This window comes from Oncorhynchus clarkii, chromosome 32 (assembly GCF_045791955.1).
Source record: "Oncorhynchus clarkii lewisi isolate Uvic-CL-2024 chromosome 32, UVic_Ocla_1.0, whole genome shotgun sequence".
Taxonomy (NCBI): domain Eukaryota; kingdom Metazoa; phylum Chordata; class Actinopteri; order Salmoniformes; family Salmonidae; genus Oncorhynchus; species Oncorhynchus clarkii.
In genome coordinates this window covers 23,181,139-23,197,894 of record NC_092178.1, presented here as the reverse complement: position 1 = coordinate 23,197,894, position 16,756 = coordinate 23,181,139, and the positions used below count along the sequence as shown (strand labels likewise).

The 16,756-nt window shown below is 41.7% G+C and overlaps 1 protein-coding gene across 1 annotated transcript; it reads left to right on the top strand.

Annotated features, from left to right (window-relative positions):
- The first annotated feature begins 453 nt into the window (after positions 1–453).
- Positions 454–16,550, top strand: LOC139391636 (asparagine synthetase [glutamine-hydrolyzing]-like). Its single transcript, XM_071139021.1, has 12 exons — positions 454–562; positions 3,268–3,523; positions 6,198–6,438; positions 6,753–6,938; positions 7,291–7,392; positions 7,630–7,757; positions 8,620–8,746; positions 9,322–9,428; positions 9,671–9,771; positions 10,000–10,081; positions 10,879–11,034; positions 12,838–16,550. The coding sequence occupies exons 2-12, from the start codon at positions 3,275–3,277 to the stop codon at positions 13,045–13,047; spliced, it is 1,689 nt and encodes a 562-aa protein (XP_070995122.1). The 5' UTR covers positions 454–562; positions 3,268–3,274; the 3' UTR covers positions 13,048–16,550.
- Positions 16,551–16,756: the final 206 nt, after the last annotated feature.

The following is a 16,756-nucleotide window of genomic DNA, read 5'->3' as shown; positions in this document are numbered from 1 at the left end:
TTACACACAATAACGAAGTTTGTCTCTAAAATGTTGTGGACATTTGTTGGGGGGAGGCGGGGCTGTTTGCCATCTAAGCTCCACCCATGGCTGCACTCCTGCCCAATCATGTGAAATCCATAGGTTAGGGTCTAATTTATTTATTTCAGTTGACTGATTTACATATGAACTGTAAATCAGTGAAGTCTTTGAAATTGTTACATTTATATTTTTATTCAGTATAAATTGAAACTGTCTTTGCTAGAATAAGACTGACTCCATATTAATGCCAATGATTAATTAATGAGATGTTCGACGAGCAGGTGTCCCTATACTTTTGGTCATGTAGTGTATGTTTATTGTAACATGTTACCTTTGGCTCGAAAACTAACCAGAATGTATGTCAAATGTGAATCTCAAATATAACCATAAAGTGATGCAACCGAACATGAAGTTGCAAGTCACGCCCCTCCCAGTTCAGTCAAGGACAGTCATCACTACCGTGTACAGAAGTTCTGTCGTTGCATCATTTCAGGCGCTGAGGAGAATACTATTAATTCACCCCTTTGTGTCAACGACAAAGGTATGTTTCTCACTAAACTATGTTAATGCGTTTTAGACATTTCAATCGAATGTGTATTTATCACGGAGTGAATCTTAACTCGTCTTTTCTATGGCCGGGTAGTTCGTGCGGCTTGACAAAGCCACATGGCACATACGTTTACATTACCATGTGTGGAGCAGAGAGCGACACAGTATTTGTTTATTAATAAATGTGATGGGGACTCGCTTTGTGAAACCGGTTTTGATGTCTTAACAGTAATACTACTTCTAATACACAGTGTAATACGTTGACGTCAATAGTTTTGTAAAAAAGTATCATAGTGTGGTGTGTTATAGTGTCCTATCTGATTAGCGAAGGTACAATATGTCCAATAGTCCATAACCCTTCAAGTATTTCTTCCTTCTCGATTTTTTTTTACATGACCACGGCCTTATTTCTTTGACGAGATACATTTTCCCTATACCCATCATGAGGTTGCTACAGCCTAGCCCATGAATTAACTTTTATAACGTAGCTGCACACAGGTCTAGATATATATTTGAGGTGACAGACGGTGACGTTCAATACCGCCTTGCACACTCTTGCCTGCATCTAGCAGGACGTAATCATTGGTCCAACAGTTGAAAACAGCGCCCCCGCCTAGACTGGAGGGTGGAGGGTAACACCCTGCATGTCTCTCATATGGACTGTCACTAGCAGTGACACTCATAATGACTTAAGTGCAATACAGTTGGAAAGTTATTAAATAAGATTTACTGGTGGATGGTATTTTTAGAGGTGCTTTAGTGGACAGTCAAGACAGTTTAAGTTTTGGATGGGCAACTGGCGGATCAACCCCCCCCAACTCAGTCGGTGTCTCAATTTACTGTTGAGAGTTATAGTATACTGTACAAGGTGTAATTTGGTTGTGAATCAGCAGTTATGTCAATCACTCAATTAGCCTGCGTCAGCTAACATTTTTTAGATTGGTTAGTCTAGCCAGCTATCTAAACTTGTCATAGTCAAATTACAGTCTGGGGGGGACCCCCGTTGAATTTGTTAGTCACTCTCACTCAGATGGCACATTAACTGCAAACGTTTCTTTCCGACCATGGCAAAATGTGTAGAATTGCAGGAAATTAACTAAAACAATTTCTCTCCCCTGTCAAAAGGGCCGCTAAAATGTATTGCTCGCAAGTTCGCTGCATGTGTGGTTATGGATGTGGGTACTCAGACCTGCGAGCCACTGCAGCCCCTCGTGATGAGTTCAGATTTTGTGGCCCCCACCCAAAAGTGTGGTGTGTTATAGTTTCCTATCTGATTGGCAAAGGTGCACTATGTCCATTTCTATTTCAGCATATTGGACGACTGTCATTCATATTCCATTTACCCAGTTCAATGTAACGGCGATAGGTATAGCTACTACTACGTGATACGCACATTTTCCTTATACCCATCATGAGGTTGCTACAACCTAGCTTATTAATGAACGTTTATAACGTAGGTGCACACAGGTCGAGAGACGGATGCAAACGATAATTTCTATTGGACAAATTCAAGTATGTTAATCCCTGTTTTGTTCCGTTTGCTTCCATTCAATAAACTTTTTTTTCAACAGAATCCACGGAATGAATACACCGCTGATCATGCGTAAACACACAGCCACGTATTTCTTCTTGCGTTTTATTCCTTCTGCGCGCTCCTCTTACCTCTTCCCGTCGCTTGTGGACTTCAATGCACAACACATCAGCTGTATGTGATCAGGCAAAAAAAACGTTCCAAGCCAAACCACCACACACAGCCTGCATCTTTGTCACCATATTAGCTAAAGTAACGTCCTCGTCAACATGGCTAATTGAACTAATGCGTTAGTAAACCCACTACAATCATGCAGTAACTTTACAGTGTCGGGCCCCGGTGGCAATACATTTGTAAAACCACAAGCTTACATTGACTTGGAAGAGTTCCAGTGTTGTTTTAGTCATAGCCAGCTAGCTAACATAGCATCCTGCTGTTTGGGCGGAGTGTTTCAGTAGGCTAAACTAGCTAGCTGCATTTGCTAGCTAAGTAAGTGAAACTGAAAGTGGGAAAAAAATGACAATCTCTCTATACATTTCTCTCTTGCTTCTCCTTAATTTTCATTGTCTTTCTCTCTCTTTGAGTCAACTACTCACCACATGCACTGCAATGCTAGCTAGCTATATCTTATGCTTTCACTACTAGATTAATTCTCTGATCCTTTGATTGGGGGGACAACATGTCAGTTCGTGCTGTAAGAGCTCTGATAGGTAGGAGGACATCCTCCGGAGGTTGTCATAATTACTGTGTAAGTCTATTGTAAGGGGTTAGAAGCAAGAGCCTCCTAGATTGTTTTATTGAAGTCAATGTACCCAGAGGAGGACAGAAGCTAGCTGTCCTCCGGCTACCTCATGGTGCTACCCTACAGAGTGCTGTTGAGGCTACTGTAGACCTTTGCAAAATAGTGTGTTGATCATTATTTGGTGGCGTGATTATATTTAGTATTGTTTTATCTAAAAAGGATAACTTTTTACATGTTTTACTATTTTTATGAAATTCACTGAGGATGGTTCTGCCCTTCCTCCTGAGGAGCCTCCACTGGTTGAAAGGTTGTAAAGAACAGTTACGAAAGGGGCACTAGTCTCTGGACCATCTTCTCTGCCCTTTGTGGCATGTATTTATTACACCCTCTCCCTCTTTCTTTCTCCCCGCCCCGCTCTCTCCAGCCCCAGGATGTGTGGTATATGGGCCTTGTTTGGCAGTGATGAGTGCCTGTCGGTTCAGTGCACCAGCGCTATGAAGATTGCCCACCGGGGCCCTGACGCCTTTCGCTTTGAGAACATCAACGGCTTCACTAACTGTTGTTTCGGCTTCCATCGCCTGGCTATTGTAGACCAGCTGTATGGCATGCAGCCCATCCGCATCAAGAAGTTCCCCTACCTCTGGCTTGTCTACAACGGAGAAATCTACAACCACCATACGGTAGGTCTGGCCTGGAATCCACATTGTTTCACTGTTTCACAAATCCCAGGCTCAATAGATTTGTAAACACCACAGTAGTTATGGCCCATAGACATATAAGGTATAGCCTGGAATCCAAACTTCTGAGCCCCAGGCTACTGTAGGAATGGAGATGGTACCAGGCCTCAAGGAACCCTAGTATCTGGCCAAGTTTTGGTGTGGAACGTATTGAGTTTCTACTTGCAGGTCACGAAGCAGGGATATAGTATGGCTTTAGGCCAGTTAACTCCTCCTTTCTTAAGAAGGTACTATTTCTATGCCAAAGAGACTTACGTGGCCAAAGAAGTTAAGTAAACTTTTGTTAATGTGAGTTTGTGAAAACAGGGAGGGAAGAAAGTCGTAATATCTTCAAAGATCATATTGATAATGGTATTATCTGTCTCTTAAAAAAATGGCATTAAATTATTATCTCACATCTTTTGTAGTATGCACAATTGTTGGATGTGATTGTGCATACATTACTTACAATCCATTGTGATTCAGTTATAAGCATGTATACTACCCTTTGTATTAATTTGGACAGTGAAGCTAACTTTTAATTTGGCTTTATACTCTAGCATTATGGAGTTGAGATCAAAAGTTTTATATGAGGTGACAGTACAGAATGTACATTTTATTTTATGGTATTTTCATACATATCTGATTTACTGTTTAGATAATGAGTGAGAAAGTATCAGAGGCATAAATATCATACCCCCTAAAAATGCTAAACTCCCCTGTTATTTGTAATGGTGAGAGGGTAGCATGTTTTGAGGGCATGATCCTTGTGCATCTGTAACTTTCTCACTCATCATTATTCACGATTCATTTATGATTATCTGTAATCATTGTAGCATCCACAAGTCCGGGCTATGGATGGGTCACTTAAGGTCATTCAGAGACTTGTCCTGAAGCCAGGTGAACCTTCACCCCAGTTTGAGTTCCAGAACACTCTGGGGCAGGTTTTCATCAAGGATCTTCCTGTACCTTGCTCCGTTCATCTTAGTCTCCCAGTCCCTGCTGCTGAAAAACATCCCAACATGCTTCACCGTAGCGATGGTGCCAGATTTCCTCCAGATGTGACACTTGGCATTCAGGCCAAGGAGTTCTATCTTGGTTTCATCAAACCAGAGAATCTTGTTTCTCATGGTCTGAGAGTCTTTAGGTGCCTTTTGGTAAACTCCAAGCAGGCTGTCATGTGCCTTTTTATTGAGGAGTGGCTTCTGTCTTTCCACTCTACCATGAAGACCTGATTGGTGGAGTGCTGTAGAGATGGTTGTCTTTCTGGTAGGTTGTCTTTCTGGTAGGTTGTCCTATCTCCACAGTGACCATCGGGTTCTTGGTCACCTCCCTGACCAAGGAAGGCTCTTCTCCCCCAATTGCTCTGTTTGGCCAGGTGGCCAGCTCTAGAAAGTGTCTTGGTGGTTCCAAACTTCTTCCATTTAAGAATGATGGAGGCCACTGTGTTCTTGGGGACCTCCAATGCAGCAGAAATGGTTTGGTACCCGTCCCCAGATCTGTGCCTCAATACACAATCCTGTCTCAGAGCTCCACTGACAATTTCCTGAACCTCATGGCTTGGTTTTTGCTTTGACATGCACTGTCAACTGTGGGACCTTATATAGACAGGTGTGTGTGCCTTTTCAAATCATGTCCAATCAATTGAATTTATCACAGGTGGACTCCAATCAAGTTGTTGAAACATCTCAAGGATGATCAATGGAAACAGGATGCATCTGAGTTCAATTTTGAGTCATAGCAAAGGGTCGCTTTGTCATTATGGGGTATTGTGTGTAGATTGCTGAAGATTTTAAAAATTTGATCCATTTTAGAATAAGGCTGTAACCAACATAACAAAATGTGGAAAAAGTCAAGGGGTCTGAATACTTTCCTAAGGCACTGTAAGTATGAAAATACCCTCAAATAAAAGGGGACATTCTGTACTGTCGCCTCATATGCTGGAGTATAGAGCCCAGTGGTGTAAAGTACTTACGTAAATAAATTAAAGTACTTACAAAGTAGTTTTTTGGGGGTATCTGTACTTTACTTTACTATTTATATTTTTGACAACTTTTACTTTTACTCTGCTACATTTCTAAAGAATGTATTTGCTTTGCAGGACAGGAAAATGGTCCAATTCACTCACTTATCAAGAGAACAACCCTGGTCATCCCTACTGCCTCTGATCTGGCAGACTCACTAAACACATGCTTCGTTTGTAAATTATGTCTGAGTGTTACTCTAGCTGTCTGTAAATTTAAAAAACAGAAAATAGTGCCGTCTGGTTTGCTTAATATAAGTAATTTGAAATTATTTATACTTTTACTCTTGATTCTTAAGTTATGTATATTTTAGCAATTACATTTACTATTGATGCTTAAGTATATTTAAGACTAAATAGTTTAAACTTTTACTCAAGTAGTATTTTACTGGGTGACTTTTACTTGAGTCATTTTCTATTAAAGTATCTTTACTTTTACTCGAGTAGGATGATTGGGTACTTTTTCCACCACTGATAGAACCAAATTAAAAGTTTTTGCTTCACTGTCCAAATAAATATGTTGGTGAGTGTATGTCATGAGCATGTATGACCACTTGTAATGTCTTATGTCTCATAATAATCCTAATACTTTTCTCCATCTTCCTCCCTCTTTAGCTGAAGGAGCGGTTTGAGTTTACTGACTACCAGACCAAAGTAGATGGTGAGATCCTGCTTCACCTGTATGAGCGCTTCGGCATTCAGAAGATGGCGTCCCTATTGGATGGAGTGTTCGCCTTCGTCCTCCTGGACACAGCCAATAGGAAGGTTTTCCTGGGGAGGGATACGTATGGCGTGCGGCCCTTGTTCAAACTACTGACTGACGACGGCTTCCTGGCTGTGTGCTCTGAGGCAAAAGGTGAGAGGGGACTACTTACTTGATATCTCCATTGGGGTTGAGCTGTTTTGGTTGCTACACAAGTGGATTAAAGAACAATACCTATTCAGGATAGGATAGGATGAACTTTGTCACAGAGTGTAGAGAAAAAAAAAAACTGCTCAACTCTATTGCTATTCAATGGAAATTCACTTGGTCAAGTACAATTGTAACAAAATGCTAAGATGTTGTTTCTAGTGTGTAACAACAGTGTTACTACACAGGTATGATAACAACTTAATGTAAAGTGTTTCCATGTTTGTTCTTAAACACATGCTTTTTCTGTTTGTTCCCAGGTCTGACTGATATCACCCACTCAATGTCCTCACCTCCTAAGATCACTCCATTCCTCCCAGGACACTTTGAGGTGTTTGACCTGAAGCCCACAGGGAAGGTAGGGTCTATTCAGATGGACCGCTTCCACTGCTGCACCCAGGAGCCCAACCACGCTGCCTATGACACAGTAGAGAGGCTCCCCTCAGGTACACACCCATCCATAGTATTTCCATAATGTCAGCATCATGATTGACAGCGGCCAAGGTTACAGATTATTTAACTGTGTCACTACCTGTCGCTAGCTATCAGTGAAAGATGACAGATGTTGTTTGACACATAAGATGAAGAGAGGAATGGGTCACTGATTGTTCTTTTAGGATGCAGGTTTTTGGTATTGAGGGTATTGCCATGAATGAAGCCTGTTGTCCAACTGAAATCATTGTAGTCACTGACAATAGGAGTTGGATGTGTAGTATGCTAGAGTTGATTTGCTGGTCTTCAACCATTCAGTTGACTGGTCCCTGTGTGATGACAGTAAGATGTCTTGCTGTCCTCTAGGTTTTGTCCCAGAGACAGTGAAGAGCAACATCCGGTCTTTGTTTGAGAACGCTGTCCGGAAACGCCTCATGGCCCACAGGAGGATCGGCTGTCTTCTCTCAGGTACAAATAATGATTATTACAGAGTATGTTTGCCTCTTTGTGTAGTGTCACACATGAAAGCTTGTGGCTTGAGTTAGTAATGCTTGAGGTCTTTTACTTTACTTGTTTTCACTAATGCTTGTCTGTGCAAATACATCAATTATAATACATTCTTATTATCTTTACACCATAGGTCAAATTAAACGTGTGATAATCTAGTAAATGAGGTGTATGACTGTTATTATATATTTCTATCAGGTGGTTTGGACTCTAGTCTGGTGGCAGCTACGCTGGTTAAACTGGCCAAAGAGGAGAAGTTGAAGTACCCCATCCAGACCTTCGCTATCGGGGCTGAAGACAGCCCAGACATTCTGGCTGCTCGCAAGGTGAGTGAGGCTCTCTCCAGCCTCCATAGAGAGACTCTGCCTTATAATATAATGGTGATGATATTGTTATGGAACGGGTTGGGTAGGTCTTAGCAGCATGATTAGACACTACCACTTCTACACTCCATCCCCAGGGGGGCAGCAGCAACCGGGTCCAGGTGCTCTGTCAAGCCTTGATGAAGCCCACAGGTACAGGCAATCAGGTTGAGCGTGAATGATTCATAGAGAGGTGGCCATAGAGCCCCTCGGCCTGCAAGTCTTTGTGTTTTTGTTTTAGTTAACCTTTTCAGTTTTGGAGTGGTCTTTTGAAGTTTATTTTTGTAAATATATATTTTGGTCACCCTTTTCAACAACAAATAATCATCTGCTTGGGCTAGCTGACCCATAGGAGTCAGGACGGAGCTGGCCCTGGATCCCTGTAAGTTTGCTGTCTCCTGAGCGCATGTACATACAACACTGACCTCATACGCTGATTTCTCACATAGTTGCACATCTTACATCAAGTTACAGACCAGTTAACTAGGCCTAAGACTTCTAGACTTAGCGAGCGCAACAATATTAGCAGGCTAGTTAATCAGTTTCGTTAAAAAAACAACTTCATAATCAGTAATAATCTAACTTTATTTTTGTATCACCTTTTACCCAATACATTACAGCTCCCAGGGCATTACAAAGGAGCATTTAAAATAATGAAAACGCAACATAATAGAATAATACAAATATAATACCAAAGACTCCTTTGTGAAGAAGCCTGTGAAGTCACTGCTCCCTGTAATTGTAAAAGAGTATGTGTTCTCAATAAACTGAAGGCAATAAATAGAACATGAATGAATCTCTTGGTGAATGCCTTGTGTTGTTCCAGGTGGCGTCCTACATCGGCAGTGAGCACCACGAGGTGAACTTCACCCCTGAAGAGGGTCTCAAAGCCGTGGAGGAGGTCATCTTTCACCTGGAGACCTATGACATCACCACCATACGCGCCTCTGTTGGTGAGAGAGCACACTGTCCCATCTTAGATTGGCCTAGACCTCCAAACACCAATCAGAAGTGGTGTCCCATTGAAGATGAATTGATAGGCTATGAGAATGACACATTTGTGAAATACCGAGACACTAGACAGCTTCTTTGTACCTTGTCAATGTGCCCAATGACCTGGACAAAGGGAGTCTGGACAAGCTGCATTCCTTTTCCTCCTGATTGGCTGGATTGAATCCCAGTGGAATCCTGGGAGATTAGTGAGTGTGGCCTGTAAAAGCCTGTCAATAGAGAGAAGCAATCAGCCAGACCTTGGCCTAATATGTTGATGAAATACGTGATTCAGTTTGTCTGGTACAAATGAACAGTCCCAAAAGTGCATACTTCAAGTTAAGACCAAAGTTCATGTGATGATCAGTTTACTTTCATTGACTTTTTTCCTGCTAAATACAGATGGTTTTATTTGCCTCTAGATGGCGCAATAACTTTTTTTATAAGAAATGTACAGTATATTTGGCAAGGCTTAAGTTATAGCCAAGAGAGCACTTCAACTCAATTCTGTTTCCAATAATCCTTTCTCATTCTGCAGGCATGTACCTAGTGTCAAAGTACATCCGTGAGAAGACTGACAGCGTGGTGATCTTCTCTGGGGAAGGCTCTGACGAGCTGACACAAGGATACATCTACTTCCACAAGGTACTGTAAGTCTGTTCCACATCAGAGATGTGTCGTTCTCTCCCCCTCACCAAATTTCATGTACCAGACAGTGTTGTGGTGACTGCAGTAGTCAATTCAGGAAGTGCAGGAATTGAAAATATTTATTAGAAATCAATGGGAAATTCCTGGTTTGACTTCATTGAAAATGGAGTTGAACCCAACCCTGGAACCAGTTGTTATGTCTGGGAATATGAGCTGAGTTGTTGTGTTTCCTGTTCCAGGCTCCCACTCCCAAGGCAGCAGCAGAGGACAGTGTTCGTCTGTTGAAGGAGCTGTACCTGTTTGACGTGCTCAGAGCAGACCGCACCACCTCTGCACACGGGTAGGGGCATCAACCTATTTTTCAATACATTCATTCATTTTTACATCCATTCCTCAAACTTGTCAGACCGCTATCTGCTCTTTCTTTCTTTCTTTCTTTCTTTCTTTCTTTCTTTCTTTCTTTCTTTCTTTCTTTCTTTCTTTCTTTCTTTCTTTCTTTCTTTCTTTTAAGAAGCTATAGGTTTAATACAGAAGATCTAGGATTCTGACTCTCCTCTTCTCTCTACAGTCTAGAGCTGAGAGTGCCTTTCCTGGACCACAGGTTCACAGCGTACTACCTCTCCCTGCCTGAGGAGATGAGGCAACCTAAGGTCAGTTTTCTCAGCCTTATCACCATATGCTCACTATCCCAATCTCCCTATCCCCTACATTTGTCTCTGATGAGATAATGGAGTATGAAATCGGAAGTAATGTACTGTTAGGTTCTAAATAACAGAGTAAAAACTGACGGACAACTATGAAAAGCTCAAACCAAGTTTATTCGCCCAATGGGTCAGACAGCTGAACAGACAAAGCCATGTTCCCACCAGCCCAAGTATATCTACCCTACGTTAGGTGAAGTATCCTCCTTCCCTCTAAACATTACATATTTATTGCTAGGCAGGAAGCGTAGTGATGTGGGTAATAAACTGTTCCTTCTCCCTTAATGTGACCTGACCTCGGCCCCCATTCCTCACTAATCCACAGCTCTCCACCCTTATTAATGACCACATCCATGTGATTGCCTTTCCCTTACTCAGTAACATTCCAAGGCCCTAGCTCATATCCATCCTTAATTGACCCCACCATATACATTCCTCCTACATATTACCATTACCTTCTGGTGTAGCAAGTCCTTTCCATAGGATACCTGATGTATAACAATAACGTAAACGGTCTTCAATGCCCTCTCTGTCCCTCAGTGTCATATTTCATATTTTCACGTTTAGAAGTCAGAACCCATCAGTATTATTGCAAAAGTGGAAAAGATGTGTATTGTGTGATTGTAAGTGTTGTGTATCCAAATCAGAGTCCTTGCAATAAAAATCTGTCTCTAAACATGTAAAGGGTTCCAGTGCTATAATTCCAAACACAGTTCAGTTTGACTGAGGGATGTGTGTGTAACCAGGATGGAGTGGAGAAGCACCTCCTCAGAGACTCATTTAAAGGTCTGAACCTGATCCCAGACGAGATCCTATGGCGGCGTAAAGAGGCCTTCAGTGACGGAATGACTTCTGTCAAGAAGTCCTGGTACAACAGCCTGCAGGACCAGATGGAGTCTGAGGTATTTTGTATTTGTTTTTATTATGGATCCCCATTAGCTGCTGCCAAAGCAGCAGCTACTCTTCCTGGGGTCCAGCAAAATTAAGGCAATTTATACCATTTTCAAACATTACAATACATTCACAGATTTCACAACACACTGTGTTCTCTCCGGTCTCTACTCCACCACAACCACATATCTACATTACTAAATCCATGTGTATGTATAGTGTTGTCGTGTGTGTGTATGCATGTGTCTGTGCCAATGTTTGTGTTGCTTCACAGTCCAGCTGTTCCATAAGGGTTTTTTAAATATTTATTTTATTTTAATTTTGTTATTATTTTTGTTGAATTTGTACCCTTTTTTCTCCCCAATTTTGTGATATCCAATTGTTGTAGTAGCTACTATCTTGTCTCATTGCTACAACTCCCGTACGGGCTCGGGAGAGACGAAGGTTGAAAGTCATGCGTCCTCCGATACACAACCCAACCAAGCCGCACTGCTTCTTAACACAGCGCGCATCCAACCCGGAAGCCAGCCGCACCAATGTGTCGGAGGCTACACCATGCACCTGGCAACCTTGGTTAGCGCGCACTGCCCCCGGCCCGCCACAGGAGTCGCTGGTGCGCGATGAGACAAGGACATCCCTACCGACCAAGCCCTCCCTAACCCGGACGACGCTAGGCCAATTGTGCGTCGCCCCACGGACCTCCCGGTCGCGGCCGGTTACGACAGAGCCTGGGCGCGAACGCAAGGACTCTGATGGCACAGTACAGCGCCCTTAACCACTGCGCCACCCGGGAGGCCCTTTTAATCAGTTTTTTATTTATTTATTTTTTAAATCTAATTTTACTGCTTGCGTCAGTTTCTTGATGTGGCATAGAGTTCCATTGTGTCATGGCTCTATGTAGTACTGTGTGCCTCCCATTGTCTGTTCTGGACTTTGGTACTGTGGCATGTTTTGTGGGGTATGCATGGGTGTCCGAGCTGTGAGCCAGTAGTTTAGACAGACAGCTTGGTGCATTCAGCTTGTCAATCAATACCTCTCATAAATAAAAGTAGTGATGAAGTCAATCTCTCCTCCACTTTCAGCCAGGAGAGATTGACATTCATATTATTAATATTATATTTGTGTACATCCAAGGGCCAGCTGTGCTGCTCTGTTCAGAGCCAATTGCAATTTTCCTAACACTCCTTTTTTGTGGCACCTGACCACACGACTGAACAGTAGTCCAGGTGCAACAAAACTAGGTGCCTTTAGGACCTGTCTTGTTAATAGTGTTGTTAAGAAGGTAGAGCATCACTTTATTATAGACAGACTTCTCCCCATCTTAGCTACTACTGTATCAATATGTTTTGACCATGACAGTTTACATTCTAGTGTTACTCCAAGCAGTTTAGCCATCTCAACTTTCTCAATTTCCATATTATTTATTACAAGATTTAGTTGAGGTTTAGGGTTTAGTGAGTGTTTTGTTCTAAATACAATGCTTTTATTTTTAGAAATATTTCGGGCTAACTTATTCCTTGCTACTCACTCTGAAACTAACTGCAGCACTTTAAGCGTTGCAGTCGCTGTAGTAGCTGACCTGTATAGTTTTGAGTTATCCGCATATATAGAAACTCTGGCTTTACTCAGTCAGTGGCATGTCGTTAGTAAAAATGGAAAAAAGCAAGGTACACATACACGCAGTCATACACACACACGTGCATACGCACACAGCAGGCTCGCATGTACACACACACACACACACACAGGCACGCTGGCACATGACGTATGCACACCCACACACACATTCTGACTCCTTCTTTCACTCCTCCAAGGTGAACGACTTCCAGCTGGAGAAGTCTCCTAAGACGTTCCCGTTCCTCCCTCCCAGAACCAAAGAGGCGTACTTCTACCGCCAGGTGTTTGAGAAGCTTTACCCGGGCCAAGCTGAGTGGCTCAGCCACTACTGGATGCCCCGCTGGATCAATGCTACAGACCCCTCAGCCAGAACCCTCTCCATCTACAAGCCTGACAAGGACCAGTGATACAGAAACAACAGTGGCTCTTTTCCAGTGTCCTCACTAGCGTAGCACTTAGAGTGAAGCAGTCTATTGAGCAGGCATGCATTCTAAGTGGTATGCTAGTATGGATATTGGAACGTAGACTGTGTCAGCTGTCAATCACTTGTGCCATTATTACTACACCTCATCTTCACACCATTACTACACCTCCCCTTCACAACATACCTATCTGGAAACAGTCTGATGCTAAAGTTGTGATTTTTCTGGAATTTTGGGTAACGATTAGGCTTACTTTTCATGCAAATAATCACGGTTATTGTAATTTTTGTTTAAAAATGGTTTGACCTTGTAACGCTTCATAATGCGTCTTTAGATAAGACAAAAGAAAAACGAATGGATTTGACCTCTTGGAACTTTTGGAAATGAAACTTCTCCCAACCGTGCCGTTCCGCTCATAAAATGATTACCAACTTTACCCATTTCATGTAAAACTGCTATTGGGTAAATTTTTTCTACTTGAATCTAAAGTTGAATCCCCCTTTTCCTAAAATGAATTTATTAAGACTATTTTTTACTTCACGTTATTGACCATAATTGTCGGTTACACAATTATGCGATAATTATGGCAGCTCTATGGAGGAATCAGGTTAGCCTAGTGGTTAGATCGTTGGACTAGTAATCGGAAGGTTGCAAGTTCAAACCCCCGAGCGTTCTGCCCCTGAACAGGCAGTTAACCCACTGTTCCTAGGCCGTCATTGAAAATAAGAATTTGTTTTTAACTGACTTGCCTAGTTAAATAAAGGTAAAAATAAATAAAATAAAATCATCAAGCTCTAGTAATTAACCAGTGTTAATTACAGTTACAGGGTCAGTACTGATTTGTGAAACTGCTGTTTCACTAGGAATAGTTGATAATGTTGGAAGACTGGAATGATGCTGTAGGCCATCTATCTGGAATTCAGTAGCACTACTGTAATGCTTTCATCGATTATTGTACCATATGGTGATTACATAGTACATATTATTATATCTAAATGACATACATATTTTAACAGCGTCAGACATTGGCTAAACCTTAACATGATATTTAACTGTTCCTAATGAGTGCTTTTTTCTGTCATTTACATTAAGTTAGATGCGTATAACCGGTACTGCAATTGTCCTTTTGCCTCTTACCCAGACAGGGAGCAGGCTGTAATAGGTTCAATTCCGATGTCTTGATTATGTCACAGGAGACAATAGACCGGATAGCTTTTAGGTATAGATCAGTTGCGGTCAGTGCCGTTCTATTTCAGCATGTTGGATAACTGTCATTCATATTCCATTCAGCCAGTTCAATGTAACAGCGATAGGTTCAGACTACTACGTGCTTCTCATATTTTCCCTATACCCATCATGAGGCTGCTACAACCTAGCCTATGAATTAACGTTTATAACGTAGCTTAACACAGGTCCAGAGACATATATTTGAGGTGACAGACGGTGACATTCAATACCGCCTTGCACACACTGTCCTGCATCTAGCTGATATAGGACGTAATCATTGGTCCAACAGTTGAAACAGCGCCCCCGCCTAGACTGGAGGGTAACACCCTGCATGGCCTGGGTCTCATATGGACTGTCACTATCAGTGACACTTGCGATGTCTAACAATGACACAACTCTGTTTCTCCCCGTTTTGTTCCGTTTGCTTACTTTTTAAGAAACGCGTTTCAACAGAATCCGCGGAATGAATATACCGCTGATCACGCGTAAACACACAGCCACGTTGTATTTCTTCTCGCATCTGCGCGCTCCTCCTCTTACCTCTTCCTGTCGCTTGTGGACTTCAATGCTCAACACATCAGCTGTATGTGATCAGGCAAAAAAAACGTTCCAAGCCAAACCACCACACACAGCCTGCATCTTTGTCACCATATTAGCTAAAGTAACGTCCTAGTCAACATGGCTAATAGAACTAATGCGTTAGTAAACCCACTACAATCATGCAGTAACTTTACAGTGTATAGTCAGTAAGCAGTTACACCATCAGGCCCCGGGGGCAATAATTTAATAAAACCACAAGCTTACCTTGACTTGGAAGAGTTCCAGTGTTGTGTTAGATAGCTTGCCAGCTATGACTAACATAGCATCCTGCTGTTTGGGCGGAGTGTTTCAGTAGGCTAAACTAGCTAGCTGCATTTACTAGCTAAAAAAAACAACAATCTCTCTCTATATACACTTCTCTCTTGCTTCTCCTGCAAATGGAAGAAATTAATTTGTTAAACTGTTCAACTATTGTCTTTCTCTTTGAGTCAACTATGCACCACATGCACTGCAGTGCTAGCTAGCTATAGCTTATGCTTTCAGTACTAGTTTAATTATCTGATCCTTTGATTGGGTGGACAACATGTCATTTTGTATTTGTATTGATTATGGATCCCCATTGCTGCAAGAGCTCTGATAGGTAGGAGGACATCCTCCAGAGGTTGTTATAATTACTGTGTAAGTCTATGGAAGGGGTTGAGAACCATGAGCCTCCTAGGTTTTCTTTTTAAGTCGATGTACCCAGAGGAGGACTGAAGTTAGCTGTCCTCCTGCTACACCTTGGTGCTACCCTACAGAGTGCTGCTGAGTCTACTGTAGACCTTCTTTGCAAAATAGTGTTTTAATCAATTATTTGGTGACGTGATTATATTTATTATAGTATTGTTTCATCTAAAAAATAATTACTTTAAAAAGTTTTACTTAAAAAAAAAAATGAAATTCACTGAGGATGGTTCTCCCCTTCCGCCTCTGAGGAGCCTCCACTGGTATAGACATTCTCCTGTTCTTTACCCAACATGATAAAGAGAAGTATCCCAATTCAACTCATGTCTCTTAAACATTTTAAATGTCAGAACAGAATTATGATGGAACTTTGTAATGCTTTGATGCCTTGATCAATCCCCAAGGTTATCTTTCTTTGAACATTTCTTATTGAAAAGGATAATGCTCAACACTCACTCACCATAAAAAAAGTAGTATTTTATTGAAGCAACTATAAAAAGCTTGACTATTGGGCCATAATCATAACAACATGTTTTCACCCCCCCCCCCCCTGATTATCCTAATCAGAGCAAAGGCCATGACATGGTGTAATAGTGGTCTATAAACCACAATAAAGTGTGTGCGTGGATGTGTGTTTTTGTATTTATGTGAGGGTTCTTGCGTGAGTGTGTCTTGAGATAACAATAGAATGTGTTACAGATTGAATGTCAAGCTGGGAACAACATGATTCAATTGAAGACGAAACATACTTGAGACAGACTCGTATAATGGGTTACATTACTTAAGGAAAATAGTGAAACCAAAAGACACACTGGAAGTTAGATGCTAACCATGGTGCATTTGATTGCACTTTGTTTTCTCAACTACGATCCATCTAGATTCTAGACTGATGGAACTACAGCATTAGATGTCTAAAGTTATGTACATAATGCTATGTCTGTCTACTGTATTTCATCCTAACCACTACTGATATAAAAAGTGCCCCATACCCTTGACAATATCTATCTGATGTGTTTTTTTGTTGTGTGTGTGGTCATGATATTCATGAGTTTGCATTACAATATCCGCACTAACATACAACTTAAGTATAACGCAATATATTGGGAATGCATTCTAAGTACTATGGGTATCCTAATATGGAAAACAGAAAGGAAAACACTGCACACTGCTGCTCATGCTCCCAGGTGATATCAAGCATCCATAT